The sequence below is a fragment of the Akanthomyces muscarius genome, chromosome 2 (assembly GCF_028009165.1).
Source record: "Akanthomyces muscarius strain Ve6 chromosome 2, whole genome shotgun sequence".
Taxonomy (NCBI): domain Eukaryota; kingdom Fungi; phylum Ascomycota; class Sordariomycetes; order Hypocreales; family Cordycipitaceae; genus Akanthomyces; species Akanthomyces muscarius.
Genome location: NC_079242.1, coordinates 2,657,234 through 2,677,755, shown reverse-complemented (window position 1 = coordinate 2,677,755; position 20,522 = coordinate 2,657,234). Strand labels below are relative to the sequence as shown.

Below are 20,522 nucleotides of genomic sequence, written 5' to 3'. Positions count from 1 at the left end.
TGCTCCGTGCCGCACCACCTCCATCGCACTGAGTTGCCTAATGCAGTAATTGATTTACAGAGTATATTTGTTTCCGAGAAGCCCCTAAAAAAGTGGTGAATCTGCAATGTGATAGGTGAAAAAAATGCCAATAGTGGCTTTATTCTATGTACAAGTCTAGCCTTGGCGGGCTTTTCCCTCTCACTTCTTAGCCTTGTTGCTCTCCGCCGTCGCTTCCAGTCGATCGGTCCCATCCTCGTTGAAAAGAGTTTCTTGCGCTATAATCATAATTCGTTAGCTCACAGTTACTTTGCCGTCGTAAAACTGAACTATCGCCGTAGTTAGAAAATAAAAGTGCACTTACCACTCCACAGCTCGGCGTAGACGCCAGCTCTATCAATCAGCTCGCGGTGGGTGCCCATCTCGGCGACCCGGCCCTCCTTGAGCACGATGATCAGGTCCGAGTCAAAGATGGTGCGCAGCCTATGCGCGACAAAGACGCTCGTGCGGTCCTTTTCGCGCAGGATGCCGTTGATGTTGACCATGAGTGCCTGCTCCGTGTGCGTGTCCAGCGCGCTGGTGGCCTCGTCAAAGAAGAGCAGCGGCGGGTCCTTGAGCAACAGACGGCTCATGGCCAGGCGCTGCTTCTCGCCGCCCGAAATCATCAGCCCGCGCTCGCCCACCTTGGTGTCGTAGCCGTCGGGGAACTTGGCAATCGTGTCGTGGATGCGCGCGCGCTGCGCGGCCGCCACCACCTGCTCGTGCGTGGCGTCGATGGAGCCGTACCGGATGTTGTGCTCGACGGTGTCGTTGAAGAGCGGCGTGTCTTGGGGCACGACGCCGATGGCGCGCCGCAGCGAGTCGACCTGCACATCGCGAATGTCCTGATCGTCGATGAGGATGCGGCCGCCCTGGGCGTCGTAGGAGCGGAACAGCAGCCGCAGCAACGTCGACTTGCCGCAGCCACTAGGTCCGACAATGGCCACCTTTTTGCCAGCAGGGATGGTCAGGCTGAGGTTCTGCAGGATGAGCCGGTCGGGGTGGTAGCCAAAGTTGACATTTTCGAATTTGATTTCACCGCCCTTGGTCAAGGCCAGCTCCTTGGCGCCAGGCCTGTCGGTAATGGCGACGTTGACCTTTTGCAAGCTGAACAGCGTCTCCATGTCGAGGAGCGATTGTCGCAGCTCGCGGTATACGGAGCCGAGGAAGTTGAGCGGCACGGAAAGCTGAAACACGAGCTGGTTGACCATGACCAGGTCACCAACCGTCAGCTTGCCCTTGGCGACACCATCAGCGGCCAGGTACATCATTGCGGTCAGGGCCGAAGAGAAGATGATGTTCTGGCCACTGTTGAGAAACGCGAGCGAAGTAGCCACCTTGATGGAGCTCTTCTCATACTCCTTCAGTGCCTTGTCGTAGCGAGCCACCTCGAACTTTTCATTGTTAAAGTACTTGACCGCCTCGTAGTTGATGAGCGAGTCGACGGCCACCGTGGACGCTTTGTTGTCGGCCGCGTTCGCCTGGCGACGAAACTTGGTGCGCCACGCCGTCGTCCAGATCGTAAAGGCCGTGTACCCGACCATGGTGAGCGCCGTGATGGCCGCAAACTTGGCGCCGTACTGCCACGTCAGGATGCCGCACACCATGCTGATTTCCAGCGCGGTGGGCAGGATGTGAAAGACCATGCTCGTCAGCAGGAAGCTGATGCCCTTGGTACCGCGGTCCATGGCGCGCGTCAGGCCGCCCGTCTGCTTGGACAGGTGAAAGGCCAGGTCCAGGCGCAGCAGGTGGTCAAAGACGTTGCGCGCGACGGACCGGATCGCCTTTTGCGCGACCGAGGCGAAGACGGCGTTGCGTAGCTCCTGGAAGACGGTCGCGCCGACGCGCGAGGCGCCGTAGCCGATGATCATGGCGCCCGCCACTGTCGTCGCCGTGCCGCCGACGGCCGCCACGTCAATGTTCATCGAGTCGACGATGCTCTTGAAGTAGAACGGCACCTGCACGTTGAGCACCTTGGCACCGATGAGCAGCGCAACGGCCAGGCTGACGCGCAGCTTAGTTCCCATGTTGTCCTTGGGCCAGAGGTACCGAGACATTTCCCGCATAATGGCCCAGTCTGCCTTGCGCTGCTCCGTGACCGTCTTCTCCGGCGTCGCGAGCGGGTCAATGATCTTCGCCGCGGGGGTTGCGGCGGCCGCGTCTTTGGTGGCCGGCTTTATAGGCTCTGTCGTCGTCGAGGATTTTATCGTGTTCGTAGCTGTGGCCTTGGGCGGAGGTGCTTGCGGTCGTCGCGGTGCGGCGGTCGTACGGAGCAGTCGTATCGACTGCCAGGCCGGGCTGGGGCTCTGCGGCACCCACGGCGGGCGGGTGCGCGCCGATGCTGTCCCGTAGCGGGAGCATAACATCGGCGCTCGTGATGCGAGGCGAGGAATCATTGCTGTCTGGGCATCGTTCGGATTGCCAGAGGGGGGGGAGTCGGTGGAGGAGGGGTGGGAAGCTCAAAAGCTCAGTCGCCGGCGTAGAAATACCGAGTAGGCGGGCGGCTGAACCAGTGGCAGAAGCCTGATTTGAATAGCACAACCAATCAGCAACAATAAAAGCATATTTAACCAAACGAAAAAAAAAAACAATTACATTTGCAGTATCAGTGCGCAGGAAAAATGAGCCCTCGGGAAATTATGGGACAAAAGGGTCGAAGAAAAGAGGTCAACAAGGTGACCGCCATCGCTCCCGACCCGGAAGCTGGCAAAAGGCGGAGGAGCATGAGGCAGCGGGCGGGCCATGATGAAGTCGACAGGCGGACGAGGTATGGTGTCATTGGTGGGGGACTAATGCTCAATTGCAGATGCATTACTTGGTGCAGAATAATGGTCATTTCTCTTTCAATCTGATGGCCTTCTTATCTACGTCATTGCTTCAATTGAGCTCGTTCAATTTCTTCGTCCTGCGTGCGTACTGGTAGCTGTCGCGTGCCAACCTGCAGTGATAGCTACGTTAGCTGCTAACTTGGTTCGCGTTAGCGCTTCGCGACAGCTGTTGGTCGTCACCATCTCTGCATACCAACGTACATGCATCCGATTTGTTTCGAAAACATGCCTTTTAAAAGAACGGAAGTTTTCAATGCCCGGATTTTCAGGACTCTAATTCAAATTGAGCAAAGAAGTGAAAGATCGTCATCTTTCTATCCGCCCTTGCTGCGAGGCGACTCCCAGCATTCTCGAGATGAAGCTCTGTTGGAACGGATCAACATGAATGATACCCAGCATGCACTGTGTTAGTCGTCCATTGGCAGAACGACGCGACTTTTACCAGTCACATCTCACCAGAGTGCGTCTGTGGTGCTTCACATTCCCAAGTGGACGAGACGCTTTGGTGTAATTATAAGCTGGCATTCCGTATCAAGCTCCATGTCTCACCACCAGCATGGCGCTATAGAGGCAATGGATCGACGTCACATAGTACAACTTTCCTACAGTGGCCAAGTAATCGACATCGATCCCTGCTGACGGCAAGTATCTCGAGGCATGCTATGTCTCTGATGAAAGTTCCGAATAACTATATAAGTTGAGGGAAGCACCTCATGCATTGCCTTTTTTTCTTCAGATCAGCTCATCTCTCACTATCACTCTTACCAAGCACATTATCATTTTACCCCAACTTAAAAACATCGTCAACATGAAGTTTGCCATCATCGCTGCTCTTCTCGGCGCCGCCGTTGCTGCCCCTGCCAGCACCGCGACTACCTCCGCGACCCCGGCTGCCACCCCCACTGGCGCTCTCGACAGTCTTACCGGTGCCCTTCCGGGTGGTCTTGGCGATGCCCTCGGTGGAGCTACCAAGCCCATCGACGGTGCTGTCGACAGCGTCGAGAGTGCTCTTCCCGGCGGTCTGGGCGACACCGTCAAGGGTGCCACCGATGGCCTCGGCAAGACCGTTGGCGGTCTCACCGACAGCCTGGGCCTGGGTGGCAAGCAGTAAACTCTTTTTTCAGTGGCTACCAGCTGTCATTGTAAGCACAGGAGATAATGCAGGTAGTCAGCCAAGGCATCTAGCTAACCTCTCAGACTACACAACCTACCGGATCCGTTTCTCTGCTGAGAGCGCTACATGGTCTTTAAAGACAAAACCCAGGCAAATTTATAAATTAGCGTCGAAGATCTCCGATTGAATACAGCAACTGGTTACAAAACTCCTGCATTGTAACTCTAATGTCTACTGTCTTGAATGCGTAATGAGCCGGTGCGGCACGTAGCGCATGGGTATACACTCCTCTTACGTGTTTGTGAACTGTTTTTCTATCTTTGTTAGCGTCTAATTCTTATCAAGACGCAATAATGCCCTTCTAAAACTTCTTTCGCCTGACCCATACCGTCATGGCTTGACGTGGATGCCGCGTTGCGGCACGTTTCTCCGTCGTGGGCAATGTCCAGCCTTTGCCTTCCGGCGCCACAAACTCATATAGCGAGAGCATGACGGCCGGATAGATGATCATTTCGCGCAACGGAAGGTCGCTACTCCCAGACAACAGCGAGGCTTCAGCTATACTACATGTCAGCATTGCTCTAGCGACAAAGCGCAATACGATCCACAACTCACTGTATGGTTTCATGGAATCCATCCTCACTGTCCGCATACAGTTACCCTGTTTGTCCTCTGTCTCGTGCATATGTCGCTGCGGAATGAATTCTTTCGGATCGGCAAAATACTCGGGATCCAGGTGGTGCAGTTCTTGCGGGCAGTGTACGTAGGTGCCTTGCTTTAGCACATATGTCTGCTCCTCGCCAGGCTTACCAATGACTGTGTCCTTCATCACCTTCTTCATCGGCCACGGTCCAGTGTATAAGCGCAAAGTCTCAATGTACGCACCCTTGAGCAGCGGACAGTTGGTCAGCAGCCCGTGCACGTCGACGTGTTCCAGCTCAGGTGCCAACCACACCGCGCCGCCAAACTCGTTGATGGGCTGGGCGACGCGCACATACAGCGCAATCTCCTCGCGAATCTGCTCCACCAGCACGGCATCGCGCGAAATCTCCCAGATCATCCACGCAACAAGCGTGTTCGCATTGGCGTTCATGGCCCACGCCAGCGCCATGTCGGCGGCGGCCCTTGCCTCCATAGGCAGGTTGGCACGACGAAAGACCTCGACGCGCGCCTTGACCAGTGGGCTCACGTTGTCCAGGTCCTGCCACTTGATGCCAGGCTCCTCGCCAGCCAGGTGCTTGTCCATGGCTTCGTGGAACTCGCACAGGTGCTGTCGGAGCTGGCGCGCCGCGGCCCGACCGAGGCCCACGCTGGGGATCGGCAGCCACGAGGGGGCAAACGTCATCTTGATAAAGGCGGCGTCAAGCTTCCAGAGGTGCTGCCAGGCGTCGGGGAAGTTTTCCACAAAGTTGGTGCCAAAGAGACCGGGGTTGGCCGTCTCGGCGACAAAGTTGCGGACGAGCTCCAACAGGTCGACCTGCGCAAACGACTCACCTTTGCTATCCTCGACAACCTCGGAGCCGGCAGCCCTCTCCCAGTCCGCTTGGTCTGCAGGCGACGTGTTGAAGGTGACGAGGTCGGCTATGTTGCGACGAATGTGGACCAACATAGCGTCCTCTCGGGGCTTGAACCCGCTCTCCGTCTGTATCCTGGCCGCAATGTCCCGAATCTCATCCTCGATGGCGCAGTACGCGTCCGTGCCGCTCTTGGATACCCCAAACGTAGACCGCAATAGCAGAGGGGTGAGGAAGTCGTTGTTTGCTGTGCTGCGTGGCGTGCCGAGAATGCTGTCCCTCAGGGCCGGGCTGAAAACAATGCTGTGGAGGCGGCCGAAGAGGCGTATGCTGAATATTCCCTCTGGGTATAGGCCGCGGAGACGATTCAGAAACCATTCCCGGCAAGCGATAAACTGCGGCGCGTGGCCGACAAAGGGGATCAGGTACGGATGCTCGCGTGGCCTCGCTGGCCGGCCATCTCGGGCCGGGGGTACCCCGGTGCTCGTCTGAAAGTAGTTGGTGGCAAGCACCAAGATGAACAGGCCAGCTATGGCAGCCCATACCGTTGAGCGGTTGAGATCGCTGGTATATGTGGCAAGCACCTCTCGTGACCTGTCGATGTGCTCCATTTTGGTGGTGTGCTACCCTAAGGCGCAATGGCGGCGGATTGGTGAGAGTCTTGCGGCCAGAGTCTCATTGGTCCAAATGTGTATTTAGTAATTGAACGTAAGTCCGTCAGATTGGGTCGTCGGTAAGGCCAATCAAGAGGATTTTGTCGGCGTATGAAATTGCATGGCTGTGTACGATCAAGATTACTTTGTACCTACCTAGCTCTATTTGGAGGCAAGCGCTGCGCGGAAGCCTCCACTAAACCAGGGGGCTTCTCAGCCACCCGTGTCCAGCGCTTTCGGCATATTTCCAGCGAGTGATGGAAAGCCTGTGTGCCTTGCGGGCGCAATTGGATCGCAGCACCACATCACTAAGATTGAGGCACTTCTCATCTACATTACCACTGCGTTATTCAGAATATATCTGGCTAAGCACTTCACTAACCATGTATCTATCTGCCGAAGCGACGTCATATCCGATACGCCGAGCCTGCCAGCCACCGCCTCTCACCGATGGCTCCTATTGTACCGCTCCAGGTTCGCCTCGTGCTTTTCATTCAGCCTCTGCACCTCCGCCCTCGCGCCGTCCCAGGCCTTGCGCTTCTCGCCCGGGAACAGCCTCCAGACGGCCGACGTGAAGACGCCCGCGTCAATCATCCGGTACAGGCGTCGCTCGCGCCACCAGAACGCCCACGACGCCCATCCGCACCAGCGCCCAACGTGTCGCTCGACGCCCATGCCCGCCGTCTCGTCGGCCCAGACCAGCCACGCGCGCATGTTGACTGTCGCCGGCACAATCGTGGCCCGGCGCGCCAGGCCGGTGATGTAGTCCGCCTGCGCGTCCATCCAGCGCTCCATGTCCCGCGCCGGCGGGAGCCGCGACCGACCCCTCCACACCTGCGCGATGCACATGCTCGCGAGGTCGGCGACGGTAAAGGCGCCCGTGGCGAACCACACGCAGCCGATGAAAGCCAACGAGTCGGGCCGGTCCAGGGAAAAGACATTTTGGTAGAGTCGGGGTAAAGGACGGCCGCGCGAGCCCTGGGCGGCAGCCCAGGCGGCGTCGGTGTGCCGCATCGGGTTGACGCGCCGGTCGAGCATGTTGTAGTTGTTTTCGTAGCCGACGCAGCAGATGATGACGTCGGCGTGTACGGTGCTGCCGTCGGCGAGCTCCACCGTGTCGGCGTCGGTGATGCGTTTGATGCTCGCCGTAGATGCGAGCTTACCGGCGCGGAGGTTGGGTATCAGCTCGTCGTTGATGATGGGGTTAGTGACAGTCGCCGGCGGCGCGTCATCGAGCCCCCACGTGGGGTCGAGGTCGCCAAATACCGCCTTGGTGATGCTTCGTAGAACGCGGCCGCTGACAAAGTCGCGCAGTCGAGGGAAGAGCCAGTCAATAGTGCCTTGTAGACGGACGAGACGATGCGTGAGAACGCTGGTCGCTGGCACGCCGTTGAGGTCGCGGGGTAGCTGTCACGAAAGCTGTTAGTTTATTTACATCAATGTGTCTGCAGCGCGAAACCTACGACGTGCGCCCCTCGGCTGTGCGACAAGTAGACTTTCGATGCAACTCCTACCAGGTCATTCGCAATATCGGCGCTGGTGTTGCCCATGCCTGCAACGACGACTCTTTTCCCAACATAGTCAGATGCTCTAACATGGCTCATCATTAGCGAAAGCTGCGAGGCCATGCGACAAGGGCAATGCAGAGTACTGACCTCTTGTACCGTTGCGAATGCATCACTTCACCAGCAAATAAATCCTGGCCGTCCAGTCTGAATGGCGTCGCCTTGACATGCGGCCCAGTAGCCATGACCAGCTTATCAAAGTACTGCGAAGGAGCTCCTTCAATATCAACCCTCCACTTCCCCGTCTCTTCAATTTCCGAAATGTGTGTGATGCTGGCATTGAGTCTGAAATGTGGCGCGAGCTGAAAGTGTTCAACGTACGACTCAATGTACTCTTGTACCTCTTTTGCTGAACAGTGTGTTGGTGTATCTTAGACGCATTAGCCTAGCGATTGTATACTAAACGGTGAAATAGCTACCTTTGGGAAAAGGAAAGTCCGTATAGCACATCTACACAAGGTGTTAAAATCTCGCACCTCTGCCCCAAACGACGTGCAACGTACCCGCTCAATGGGGATGTTCGCTTGCGTAGCTAGCTCGCAGTCAGTACTCACGCTTTTCATTGGACCGTACCTTCAGAGATTTCAACTTACATTCAAGGATACTAAGCGTTTGCTTGTCCTCGGTAAAGTGCCATAGGCCGCCGTAATATGGGCTCCTATCAAAGCCGGTGACCTCGAACCCTTCTTCGATCAGGTTCTTGACTGCCGCTATGCCCATTCCGCCTGTCGCACGCGTAAGAAAAAGCACGCGCTAATTTATTGCCAATCAAGTTCCCAAAGCTAGGGCGCTTTCATCGCTTCTCGCGGGCACGCTTACCGAGGCCGACAACAGCCACGGTTGTCTTTCTTCCTGGCCTGTCCATTGTCTCGTCTCAAAGGCCAGCAAACCTCGCGTCCAATTATCGACCTGGTAGGATGCACGGGAAATAGATTGCTTGAATGGCTCGCGCCGCCTCGACCTGCAGGCTGCGGTTGATGGCAAGGTAAGATGCAGGAGGCCTTGCAGGCTTAGCCCCCAAGTTCTTACAGCATAGTACCTAGGTATGGGGTACAGACAGACAGGGGTCCACCGCCACCTGACGCAGGTGCACTATGCGCCCTCTCATCGCGGCCTTCTAACGTAGGCGTAGCGAAATGTTCTTGACAAGGTATCCATACTTTATTCACGCAATGAATCTACTATCAATCCTCAACACCGTTACTTTCGTTATGTGGGGTTCACAAGCCAAGCCTGGTCATCTCCGTATCAAAGCAAACAAAAACGCACAGGCAGACACCTGTGTTATCCTTCTCTGGCTCCTCCATCTTAAACAAAAACAGTATTCCTCCGCATCCGGCAAGTCACAAAGACAGTGAAAGAAAAGTCAATAAGCTAAAAAGAACAAATCGCATGAAAACGCCCCGTGAGCAGGCTGGCATATGCTCAAGCCGACCAAAAAAAGCACTCAATTTCCCGCACCTGTCAAGTTAGCCAACGTGGTCCAAACCATTGCGTCATTCAGCCTCCACGCGAGACGGGAGATCGTCCATGTCGTCCATATCCGAGGATGGCTCGACGGGCGCCTTGTTTGTCTTGCCCTTTTTGAACTTGCTCGGCGTCTTGCGCTTGCGGTGGCTGCTTTCATCAATCTCGTCTCCGTTGGCCGCTCCAGCTTCCTCAACAATATCAGCAGACTCCTCAATCGGTTCAACCGGCCTCTTAGGTTTCCTGGCTGAAGGTCGCTTGCCATTCTGAGTCCTTTTCGCCGGAGTGGCTTTCTTCGCAGCCTGCGGCACCTCGGCAAGCGATTCTAGGGCCGGGTCAATCTGCATTTCCTGCGTCTCAGCCGCAAGTTCATCATCGTCGCCTTGCATGTCTTCAGCGGTGAGCTTCTCAGAGCTGATGTCTGGCCGGATCTCCTTCTTCCCGAATGGGACTTGAGAGATGAGCACCATCTCCTCGTCATCGTCCCAGCCCTCTCCGCCAATGTTTGGCAGTTCTCCATCCTGATCGTACTTGTCCACCAAATATTGGGCACAATCTCTGACCGTTCTCATGTCGGAGCCAGGGACAGACTTGACCAAGCGACTCCATACGAGCTCCTGCGTGGAACGATGCCACGAGCTACGGAACTGCTTATCACACAGCTTCTGCCACGGAATCTTGGCAGCAGTCGGGGCCGACGTAGAGTTGATGGCGAGCACGAGACGATACTTCTCGGTGTCAGGCATATCCTCGAGCTGATGGCGGGCCTTGTCAAGTCTGAAGGAAATATTGGAGTCGGGGTCAGCAGAAGCGAGCTTGTCCTTGCTATGAATTCGCAAGTTCATGGACTTCCACTTAGTGATGCACTGCAGGCGGCTTCTCGTGCGCTCCATGCGCTCACTGATGTTCTGCCAGTCGATGAGTTCCTCGTACGATTTTTGCAGCAATTCCTTGCTAGGGTCGTTTCTGCGAAGTTCGTCAATGGCCTCCATGGCATCTTGGACAAAGCGCGTAAGACGTGCTTCCTCGTCGTCATCCCAGGCTTCCTTCTTCTGCGCGCCGCCGCAGACAAGATAATTCCGATAGCGGTCGCGGATGTCCTCAGGATGGCGGTTGATGATGCCGGCAATGTAGGACCATTTCGAACCGTGTATATTGATGAGGCTGGAAAGTTCATTGTCCTGCTCCTCATTCCAAGTACCTCGCGCAACAAAGTTGTGAAACTTTTTCCGGGCAACGTTGATCACTTTTTGTCGGTGGCGATCGGGGCATTCAGCAAAGATGCGAAGCCAGAGCTGCGCATGTGCTTCGCCAGCCTGGGTTCCGCCAGGGGCTTGGATCATCTACAGAATGAGTGTTAGCATCAAGCAACCGAGGCACTGGTGGGGGGCTTCATACCTCGTTGACATCGCGCTGCTCCATGTCGTACTCGGCTCTAAAACTTTCGATAGCGTGAGCAAGACGAGACAGTTCTTCGTCGCTGAATTTGCCTTGGGTATAGTTCCCTCGAGAAGCTTCACCACCGTAGAGTTCCTGTTCCCTGTCGGCTTTGCGCTGCCGCCTGGGGCCCTTCTTAGAGGCCGCCTTCTTTGCGCGCCGAGGCTTGGGTGTCACGGCCGAGGGCGAAGGGAGCTGTCCGAAAGCGTCTAGTGAAGCGTCTGTGACTGGCTGATCAAAGTAGGTTGGCTTTGACTTCTTGCGCGTGGAGCGTGCGCGTCTTGGCGTCGTTGTAGCGTCATCAGCCGGTGCCTCTTCCTGCGCCTCTACTGGTATCTCTACCGGTGCCATTGCGGCGACAGGGGCAGTATCTGTCATTTCGGTGTCCTGAAGCTGTGATGCCTGTTTGCTGATGTGTTCTTGCCATGCCTCTCGGGCCACAGCTTCCACGTCGCGCTCGATTTCGTCAACGTCGGCGCCGTTCAGGTCAGCACCATCGCCAGACGGGCCACGCTTGTGCGCACGAGCTGCGGAAGGCGAGCTCGGTAGAGCAGGCTCGGTCTGCTCCTCAGGAATGCTGTCAATGGCGGCATGCGATTTGCGCTTCTTTCGTTCCTTGCCGTCTGAGGAGTCGGAATTCTTGCGCTTCTTCTTAGACGGCGAAGAGGGGGTCACTGCAGGCTCCTCGTAGTCATGGCCATTGGCAGAGCTCGAGTGTCTGTTCGCGCGCTTCTGCGCCTTGGTCGCGCTGCTGTCCTTTTTCTTATCGCGTCGGCTCTTTTTGGAGGACGCGGGCTCGACTGCTTGGGACGATGCTGCGGCGTTGCTGTCAAACACCTCCAATGCGCCAAAGTCGGCCTCCCCCTCGCTGGCCTCGTGGTCGTTGTGAAGGGGCGGAAGTTCTTGTGATGCGCTCGTCATGGCGTCGTCGTCTTGGTCCTGCTGCTGGTGTTCGCGGTCGCGGCGTTTGCGGTGCTTGTGCTTCTTGGCACTAGATCGTGGCGCCTCAGATGAAGCTGGGGGATCGTCTCTGGTGGGAGACGATTGCGGTCGCACAAGGGAGAGCAAGGTAGAGGCGAGACCGCGCGAATCACCCCATCTGCTGGAGGAAGACATGGGAGCAAAAAAAGAAGCGAGAGCGACTCGGTTTTGCAAGGATCCCAGGTGGATAGCGTTGCTGCAGGCAAGCAGGCCGGTCGGGGCGCGCTGGGGAGGTCGTGGCGCTGAAAATTGGAGGCGCGCCGCTCGAGGCCGGATTCCTGGTGGACTGGTTGGCTGGGAAGCTGGGAAGGTGCAGGGTAGGCTGAACGCTGGTTGGCTAGAGTGCAGGGTAGGCTGAGCACCAAGTGGGCGCCAAAGTTTCTGCCTGGCAAGTGAGGCGCGAAGGAAGGATGAGGGAGGAAAAGCTCCCTGCGATGTTTGAGGGGTATAAACAAAAAGCTTGGCTGATTTGGAGGTCGGAAAAAACGGGAGATTTCAGCAATATAAATTGTTTCGACGGAATTGGTTTTGCAACGCCCTGTGTAACACAGGATATGGCCATGAACACCTCTCCTCAACAAGTTGCGTGGCACCAAGTGAAGCCAGCCTCCTGCATTCAATATAGCCCACTTTGCAGTTGCACTCTTCACGGCCCACGCAAGCTATATTCACTGATACCAAGGCAGTCACGAGGACAGCGAATTATTTTCGCTGGCTGGTAAAAATAAGAGGAGGAACAATGAGAAAAACGGCAGGACTTGAGGTTCTTACACAAGATATTCCAGTGAACAAGTCACTTGGTCAAAGTAGTCATTTTAGCTGCGCCTGTCTTTGGAACCACTCGGCACTTCACCGTACTACTAGTGACAGAATAAAGCGAGATTGCGATTGCCAAGTCCCTCTGTCGCGACGTCTAATAATGACTCTATACCCGAGCCCATATTTGAAAAAAAAAAACAAAAAAAAAACAAATATAAAATACACTTGCTAGAACCAGCCGCCCCCTCAATGTACAGGTACAATCCCACGCCGGCGACCCTGCTTAATCGTCCTTATTTTCGGCTTCCTTTATTCTTACCGTGATTCCCTTGCGGCCAGCCTCAATCTCGTAATGCCCACCGAGCACAAGATCCTTGGCCACCAGCTCGCGCGTTCTGCCCAAGCTCTCAATGTCGGCAATGCGCTGAATCGTCAGCTCAAGGTGCTTGTCAAAGCCGGGCTGGCTGCAAATCTCCTGGAAGGCCCGGTGCATTGGGACGCTGCTGGCTCGCACGTCTGCTTTGCTCGTGATGCTAAACAGGTTGAGGCTGTCCAGCTTGCGGATAAAGTCGCATCGTGTCATGAGCTCCTGGGCAATGTGGAATGGGAAGGATGGCAACATGTGGCCGATGACGGGGTCATAGGTAAGATCCATGTCCTTTTCTTTGGCCACCAATGCTTGAGCAAGAACCATTGCGGCAGCCTATATCTCAGTCAAAATTCCACTTCTTTTTCTTTCGAATTTCCGTTTGCAATATATGCACTTACCGCCCACTTCTGCTGGTCCATAACATCGTCGTCCATTTCCATGCCCAGGATCCAGCACTGGTTCAGGAACCACCTCTTCTCAATATCCTTGATGCTTTCGCATGTTGCCAGCATGTTCTTGCTTTTAGCCACTTTGTTTAGGAAATTCAGGCGTCCGCCGACTCGGTCATAAACCTGCTCCAGCTGCTCCAACTCGAGAGACTCTCCCCAGTAGCGTTGGCGATATTTTTTCAGGGCATTCACGGCTTGCTTCTTGGGCAAATCAGCAATGGGTAGGACTTCCATTCGCGTGGCAAGCTGTTTCAGGCGCTCATACACCCAATAGTCGTCCGAGTTGAAGATCATGGTGACGAGATTAGTAGCAGCCCACTGCTCTGCCCGTTGCTGCAGCAGCTCAATGAGATCGCGACCATCGTCGTCGTCGCGCAGGAGGTGCATTTGGTTCACAATAAGGATCAGCGGCTTCTTGCGCGTCTTGAGCAGCTTCATTGCCACCTTTTCGAGCTTGTTCAAGGCGCGCTCAATGTCGAGCAGCGCGGTCGACTCGCGCGGGCCGCGCTCGCTAAAGTAGCCACCAATGTAATCTTCGTGGAACTCGTAGTTGAGAGCTTTGCCGAGGCGAAGGCGAACGACTTCCAGGTCGGCGTGCGCCTCAAACATGGAAACGCCATCGCCATCGATCTTGCGCATCGCCTCAAGCAGCATGCTGCTCTTTCCCGTGCCCTTTTCGCCAATCATGAGAAAGTAGTGCCCAACATCGCGGCCATCGACGATGGCATCTACAATGCTTTGCTCTGAGCGATGCACCCATCGCTCGTCCTTGGCCTCGGGATGAGACGGCATGTCTTTGCCCACGGCGGCAAGATCAAGGACCGGGTCACCAGGTTCAAAAGCGCGGACCATTTTGTTAACCACGAGCATTTTATAACTTCTGTGGTAAATGTAGCCCGCCGCAGCGAATCCCAGCCCCAGTACAAGGATAGAGGCAAAGGTCGTCGCCGCCGACTCGGCCATCTTGAATACTACCGACGGCTCCCCTTGACCCTTGTCACTGCTGGCTTTGGTGCTGGCATCCGAAGCTGTCTCAGTCTTGTTCTCTGCGGCAATCGGCGCATTAGCTTAATTACGTCCGAGGTCGTTGCCAATTGAGCAAGGCTCTCGCAATTGGGTTTTGTCAATTGCCTCGCCGCGTCAAGACGTACCATTTCGCCTTGAGCTCTGCGTTGAGAACGCGCAGACTCTCGGGGGCCGAGCCGGAGGCCTCGCCAGGCGCCGGGCCACCGAACGCGTTGCGGCTCCGGACACGAGCCTCCGTGTAATCATTTTGATGATGCAGCTGGTGCCTCACTCAACGGCCACAGGTCGCATGCCGTGATTGAACTGCCAAGTTTGTAATTGACCGGAATTGAAAGCGTGTACAAGAAGAGGCCTTTGTTCTTAACCGCTGCCAAAGATGCAAACAACGTGGACATTACCAAGGTCTGTGCGACGACGGGATGCCCCAGCCCAGGAGACGGGATGGCTGCGACTGGCTGCAGCTGTAAGGTACCTAGGTATCCAGTACCTTACCTAAGGTACCTACCTAGGTAGGTATGCAGGCTGGGTTGGCTCCTTTCAGGGGGTGTTGGGGGGCTTTTAGCGGATTTTGGTGCTTGTTACGACTAAAAATGTGCGCTAAAAGTGGTAGCAATCTACTGTAAGCCCCTGGAGCTGGAGCCTCTCCCCTCTGTCAGTCTCGTCTGCAGGGACCAACTGCCGCTCCCGGCTAGCGCCCAACTTTATCTTGGCTATTTCACCATCATTAGCATCATCATCACCAAGCCGGCTCAGCAAGGGGAAGCGGCTTGCTGAATCCATCAAATGATCTTCTACCGGAGATCAAAGCACCCATTGTGTGTAGTTTGGGCGCCAACACCGCCGTCTTACTGGTCTTCTTATCTAGCTAGGCCGTGAATCACTCACCTCTCACTTGCGCCTCACCTTGCCGAACGATCGTAGTGCCATGCAGCGCCGCGATTCACAGTCTCCAATCATCCGATATATATTCCACCTATATCCTGGTAGCCACTTTTTATTAGATAGAGTCGTCAACAATGCTCTTGATTTATCCACGCTGCGCATAAGAGACTTGAAGCGACGACTCAACTACTACCCGAGTAGTGCACAAGACAACATAAGCTTTCGACAGTTGCTCCCCGATACGGATCCCGTGTAACCATTTGCTTTTTCTACACCCTCAACGCAATCAATATGCTTCTCTGTGCTCTCGAAATCGAAGAACGCTGGCTACGCCAAGAGGTTGGTCAGCTGCACGAATTGCTCAGAGTAGACAATCTTACTTGCTCTAAACATCACTGCGAATTTACAAAGGCCATTCAAAGCCGGCTACGCGCTTTTGACCATGATGAATCTATTCAGACGGCATTGACCCAAGGCCTTCCCCTGAAATGGACAAACAGCGCTGGTCTTTTTAGCATCAATCCCCGCAAAGCTATCTTCGCGGCGACGCGCGTCGTCTTCAGAGATATGCATCGCCACGGCGGCATTGACTACGAATTCGCCATGCACGGAATTGTGTCCCTGGACCAGCTGGAAAAGCACCGTCTCGTTCTCTTCAGTACCGTCAAGCGTGAAATGACGGCAGCCATGATGGATATGATGCAACTAGCGCTGCTCCTTGAGCTACACAATGCTGCCACTCTACACTATGGCCTTTTCCACATGGGCTTTCGCGCAGCTGTAAGAGTCCAATGAGCTACAAGTATATTATTGGCTAACACTTTCTCTCAGATTTTAATCCATTGCCTTGACCCAAGACTGCAAACGCCAAAAGAACACATCATGGCCAAGCTCAACGCCCTCTTCCCACCCATTGCCGCTGCCAATCTAGACTCGGTTCTCCCATTGGCTCCCTACTCCGATGGTTTGCGTGATAATATCAGATTCTCTGTTTACGAACATCTGATGCGCGGCAATACAGCTGACATGACCAAGTGGCATGCGCTGCAGACCCGACTGTTTTCCTGGTGCAATATCCCTGGCTACGATGAAGCCCGGGATACTCTCCTTCGCTACACTGAAGAATTCAAGAAAATCGAAGAGCTTTGTTTATCTACACTGAACTTGCTCGAACGTCGCAGAAGGAGTATCTGTATCCCAGAGTCTCCGGTAGAGAGCTCATTCCTCACAACCTCGTCCCGATCCAACGCCACCCCGTCCCCAAGCTCTTCATTCTTTGGTTGCGAAAAGGCGGATCGTGAATCAAGCGTCCAAGACTCACATTACTCCTTTGCTTCCGCCCGCTCGCTGTCTTCATCTGCACGGCACAATTTGCAACAGTCGCCGCTCCTCAGAGGCATGCCGGGGCGAGAAATCTCCGCGGCCAAAACAGACGGCGCAGCTTTTGCTGGCGATATTGATGTTGCTCCAATCCTCACGTATCCAAACGATCTATCGCGTGTCGAGTTTGAGCAGCACCCGCTTGCCAAGCACCTGGACATGTCACCGCGCGAAAAGATGCAGCTCGGTCTCATCATCCCCAAGCAGCTCTCGAGTCGCAACTTCTAGTACAATTTTGACTCTGACGACGAAATTGGAGATGAGACAGCTGAAACCCCAAGACTTGCCAAAGAGAAGAGAAAGGGACGTCGGTTAGGCCGAAAAGGCTCGGACACGCAGGCCCCGCCAGTGCCGCCTCTGCCCCCAATCCCCGAGGCTCTGCATTCAAATTTGACACAGAGCAATTTTGGGAAAATGGTGAAACGTATAAGATCCAAGTCAAGTTTAGGGACGCGAGAAGCCACAAATTTGGACAATGCGACGGCTTCAACTCCCGCCGTGGCCGAAGTCACCAAAACTCCTCGCAAACTCAAGATGCCTTTTAGACGAAGCACTAAATCTGCCATATCCAGCCCTGAGCTCCAGCCCAGGCACGACGTTCCGTCACCATTCGACTTGACCTATAGTGACACAAACTTCGTCCTCTCCCAGAGCGCACCTGCTAGCCGAAGACAGAGCATCACCAGTCCCTGTGAGAGCGCCTACCCGAGAGTTGATGACCCGGAAGATGGGCCCGTGCTCTGGAAGGTCGCACCGCCGCGTCTATCGCCAATGGAGTTTGCGCGATCTCGTCTGATACAAGCTGCTCTGGGAAGACGCGAAGGCAACTCCATGTCGACTGGTCTGACCAAGCTTTGGTTCTGGACGCCGCGTTGGGAAAGCTTCCTCATGCTGCCGCGCAAACCCATCGCCTCCGATCCGGTGGCCCCAAGTGAGGTACACAGCAGTGCGGAAACACTGAGTCTAGAGACGAATGAAGATTTGATTATGCTACCTGAGAGCAATGGGCAAGCGCAAGTAGAGACTGATCGAAGGAGCTTCTTGTCCTGCCCCCGGCTGTCCTTGAATCTTGGCAACCTTGCGGTCCAATTTCCCTCCATGTTGAATCTAATGGCATTGGATGCTATCCATCCTTTCAAATCGCTATCTAGCTCTACAAAATCAGGATCTCCCCCAGATTCAGGTGAGAGCAGTCGTGTGACAAAAAGGTCAAGCATATACGCGGAACAGACAGAGACTACGCGTATTCTATTTCCCCTGGGCCGCGGCTCGCAAAACCAAACAATAGACCAAGGTACATATGCTCAACGCTGTGCAGCCATTTGAGTTGCATCAACTAACACATCGTTAGACTTTTCTTTTCCTTTCCCTGCTCTCCACAGCATCGATCGGCACAATTTCCAGGATGGCAGCAGCAGCCACCCGGCTCTGCAGATTGCCGACAACCCCTTCCGAGACACCGCCGTCTACAATGGAGTTCAAACTACAGAAGCGAATCCTTCTGCAAGTTCGTGGGAGGAGCGTAGCGGCCGTGCGCGAACGGAACGATGCCACAGCGTCGAACGCAACCCCCCTGTCGCTGGCGCCCCGAGAAATGTCGGCCTGTTCCCCAGCAGCTCGGCAATCGCCCAGCGGCTGCACCGCCGCGCGCGTGCGGTCGGGGGCCACCACCAACAGACCGTGACCGTGACCCCCGTCGGGGCGCGCAAGGTTGGGAAATTGGTGGTGGCGGGGGCAGCGGGCGTCGGAGGCGCCGGCTCCGTCATGAGTCTGCACGCCCAGTCCGAGGACTTTGCCCTGCCCGACGCCTCGGACGAGGAGCGCGAGCTGCGGCCGCCGCCCCTCCACGTGGTCCGACAGCGGACGTCGACCGCCGGTGGGCTGCGGGAGAGGGACACGACGCGGCGGAACCTGTTTCGCAGCAGCAACGACGATGGCGAGGACGACTGGCACGGGCTCCTGCGCCATCTAGGCGATGTTGCCTCGGCCTCCTCCTCGGCGGCGGCGGCAGCGCTGGAAAATGAGGAGCGGCAGCGGCCGGCGCCGTGGTCGCCTCTGTATGCGGGCAGCCAGCCCGAGACACCGTCGACGCGCCGTCAGAGCTCGGTGCTGAGCAACCTGTCGATGACACCAACGGCGCTGGAATCAACGGGCTCGCCGCGGTTGTCGCAGCGTGCGCAGGCAGAGGAGGAACGTTCAGGCTTGAGCCCGCGACAGAGAAAAGTTGCGTCGACATATCAGCCGTTGCCGGACTCGCCCACGCTGCCGATTGTTGGACCGCAGTTCAGGATCAGGAGGTTTTCGCGGCGTGCATCGCACGGTTCGATATGATGTACTAGATGTATCTAGAGAATACCGACATGTATCTTTTATCGAAACAAATCAGAATAGAGAATCAAGTACAACGCTTGGGAGGAAACTAGCTACTCAACCTGCGAGTCAACGTGACCAAAACGCTTCAAGGCTTGCGGAGAACTACAACGCCAGCATCGATTCTTGCCGCCCCTTTTTCGAACGTTGTCCTTATATAATGTTCTGCCCATTTTGTGACTGCAGTTATAGAGACATTGTCGACTTGCCACATATACATCGAGAGCATGCTCGCTGTTGCCACTCAGTTTCAGAAGCTGACCTACACATGGCGGGCTGTGTGGGCTTGTTGGGGCAGGCAGACAGCGGACAGAGTCCAGAAAAAGAATGGAATACAGGAGAAGGGGATAGAGTTGCCAGTTGCTTGCGAGGGGTGATGGCCCAGACTCGGAAGAGCCGAGTTGATGGTAGACTTCCATTTCTCGACAAGGTAGAGGCCCCTACAGGCAACTCACAACATTGCAAGTTTTGTAAAAAGTGAAGTCAGATCAATTACATATTCTCTTCTTCTTCTACGGCCCCCAAATCTCAACCCATTCAAGTAGGCATAACCGGTAAAGCACGCAGCACAGCGTCGCCAGCCTCGATTGCTACCTACGCTGAAGCCCCATGCAAGGCAGATTGCACCGTACCAGAGTATTTCGATTGTCAATGAAAGGCCTAGCATTGCATAGATTCCAAATAAATCCCCACATCACGCATCTGGGGGCCATGGCCTCCGGAAGATTGCTCCGAGCAAGAATGGCAAGCCCTCGCGCAGCACTCGATACACCGTCATCCATCCCATCACAACCATCCCCGGTGCGCCCGTCCGCTTGTAAGATCGTCGTGCCTCCCGCCATTTTCATCATCCTGGCGTTTTTCCTAAGCGAGGAGCTGAAGCTGGAGAGCTACGGCGTAACGGAGTAGACGCAACCAAAGGTGCGCCTCAGCGACCTAGTTGGCTAAAATTAGACAATGACAAATTCCCCCACCCCTTCAGAAAAACAGCTCACACCTCGCCCCGGCCAGGCGGGACATGCAGATGGGCTGGCTTGCATCCAGCAAGGGGAGCCAGGATCCCGAGAGGGTGGTTGAGGCCTGCAAGTGGCGCGCGGCGCACGCTCGTAGAGCCACGACCCTCCTGTATGCAGACGCCATGCAGGGCCCAGCACGAGAGAGGAGCGAAAGGGGGCACCGGCCGGTACCAGTGCCTAGGATCCTAGGACATGACAGGGTGAGATGGGCGGACAAGGGATCGTGTTTTGGAATTTTGAGCGAGCCTCGTCCCTGGGAGAATCCAGCTACCTGGTTGCGGGCGACGGCAGCTGGAACCGCATGCGCACACCAAGGCACCACCAATGACCAAGGAAAAGTTTATCGGCATCAGCGGAGGCAGCCCAGCTCATCTCTCAGTGCCGGGCTCCCCGCCGCAGCTGACAGCCTTGCGAGTTACATCGCGTGGTGGTGGATGGCCCGCCCCGTTGGGTCTTTTTTCTCTTTCTCTGGGAATGAGCAGCGCGACGCCAACGGGGGCGGCGCTATCTTAGCATATTACGTGGCCGCCATGTCGAATCGAGAAGTAAGATTCGTAAATCGTGCGCGGAAGGGGGAGCGTCAGCGGGGGTTTCTGAATGTGATAACTAGTCTCAAAGGGCGTGAAATGAAAGAGAATGTGGATAGTAATAGGAGAATGGCAAAGGGACAATAATGACTCGGTCTTAATATTG

The 20,522-nt window shown here is 55.5% G+C and overlaps 9 protein-coding genes across 10 annotated transcripts; 3 read left to right on the top strand and 6 right to left on the bottom strand.

Moving 5' to 3' along the window:
- Window positions 1-180: 180 nt before the first annotated feature.
- On the bottom strand, window positions 181-2,414 carry LMH87_004001 (uncharacterized protein; the record flags this gene model as incomplete). Its single annotated transcript, XM_056195156.1, has 2 exons — window positions 181-257; window positions 344-2,414. 2 exons carry the CDS (start codon window positions 2,412-2,414, stop codon window positions 181-183), a joined length of 2,148 nt encoding a protein of 715 aa, XP_056048813.1.
- A 63-nt stretch (window positions 2,415-2,477) lies between these two features.
- On the bottom strand, window positions 2,478-2,762 carry LMH87_004000 (uncharacterized protein; the record flags this gene model as incomplete). Its single annotated transcript, XM_056195155.1, has 2 exons — window positions 2,478-2,541; window positions 2,614-2,762. 2 exons carry the CDS (start codon window positions 2,760-2,762, stop codon window positions 2,478-2,480), a joined length of 213 nt encoding a protein of 70 aa, XP_056048812.1.
- Window positions 2,763-3,654: 892 nt separating this feature from the next.
- On the top strand, window positions 3,655-4,097 carry LMH87_003999 (uncharacterized protein; the record flags this gene model as incomplete). Its single annotated transcript, XM_056195154.1, has 3 exons — window positions 3,655-3,912; window positions 3,971-3,988; window positions 4,044-4,097. 3 exons carry the CDS (start codon window positions 3,655-3,657, stop codon window positions 4,095-4,097), a joined length of 330 nt encoding a protein of 109 aa, XP_056048811.1.
- Window positions 4,098-4,251: 154 nt separating this feature from the next.
- On the bottom strand, window positions 4,252-6,085 carry LMH87_003998 (uncharacterized protein; the record flags this gene model as incomplete). 2 transcript variants are annotated; one of them, XM_056195153.1, is made up of 4 exons in its annotated part: window positions 4,252-4,266; window positions 4,349-4,518; window positions 4,576-4,776; window positions 4,846-6,085. In XM_056195153.1, the coding sequence occupies 4 exons, from the start codon at window positions 6,083-6,085 to the stop codon at window positions 4,252-4,254; spliced, it is 1,626 nt and encodes a 541-aa protein (XP_056048810.1). The 2 variants fall into 2 exon arrangements, with proteins under 2 accessions (XP_056048810.1, XP_056048809.1); XM_056195152.1 differs by lacking the exon at window positions 4,252-4,266 and having other exon boundaries at window positions 4,322-4,518.
- Window positions 6,086-6,571: 486 nt separating this feature from the next.
- Window positions 6,572-8,557, bottom strand: LMH87_003997 (uncharacterized protein; the record flags this gene model as incomplete). The annotated part of the gene is made up of 7 exons (XM_056195150.1): window positions 6,572-7,534; window positions 7,591-7,717; window positions 7,783-8,062; window positions 8,112-8,142; window positions 8,196-8,224; window positions 8,286-8,417; window positions 8,512-8,557. The coding sequence occupies 7 exons, from the start codon at window positions 8,555-8,557 to the stop codon at window positions 6,572-6,574; spliced, it is 1,608 nt and encodes a 535-aa protein (XP_056048808.1).
- Window positions 8,558-9,188: 631 nt separating this feature from the next.
- On the bottom strand, window positions 9,189-11,712 carry LMH87_003996 (uncharacterized protein; the record flags this gene model as incomplete). Its single annotated transcript, XM_056195149.1, has 2 exons — window positions 9,189-10,502; window positions 10,558-11,712. The coding sequence occupies 2 exons, from the start codon at window positions 11,710-11,712 to the stop codon at window positions 9,189-9,191; spliced, it is 2,469 nt and encodes an 822-aa protein (XP_056048807.1).
- A 907-nt stretch (window positions 11,713-12,619) lies between these two features.
- Window positions 12,620-14,427, bottom strand: LMH87_003995 (uncharacterized protein; the record flags this gene model as incomplete). The annotated part of the gene is made up of 3 exons (XM_056195148.1): window positions 12,620-13,039; window positions 13,105-14,201; window positions 14,307-14,427. The coding sequence occupies 3 exons, from the start codon at window positions 14,425-14,427 to the stop codon at window positions 12,620-12,622; spliced, it is 1,638 nt and encodes a 545-aa protein (XP_056048806.1).
- A 927-nt stretch (window positions 14,428-15,354) lies between these two features.
- LMH87_003994 (uncharacterized protein) lies at window positions 15,355-16,671 on the top strand (the record flags this gene model as incomplete). Its single annotated transcript, XM_056195147.1, has 2 exons — window positions 15,355-15,843; window positions 15,895-16,671. The coding sequence occupies 2 exons, from the start codon at window positions 15,355-15,357 to the stop codon at window positions 16,669-16,671; spliced, it is 1,266 nt and encodes a 421-aa protein (XP_056048805.1).
- Window positions 16,672-16,977: 306 nt separating this feature from the next.
- On the top strand, window positions 16,978-18,774 carry LMH87_003993 (uncharacterized protein; the record flags this gene model as incomplete). The annotated part of the gene is made up of 3 exons (XM_056195146.1): window positions 16,978-17,379; window positions 17,674-17,737; window positions 17,795-18,774. 3 exons carry the CDS (start codon window positions 16,978-16,980, stop codon window positions 18,772-18,774), a joined length of 1,446 nt encoding a protein of 481 aa, XP_056048804.1.
- Window positions 18,775-20,522: the final 1,748 nt, after the last annotated feature.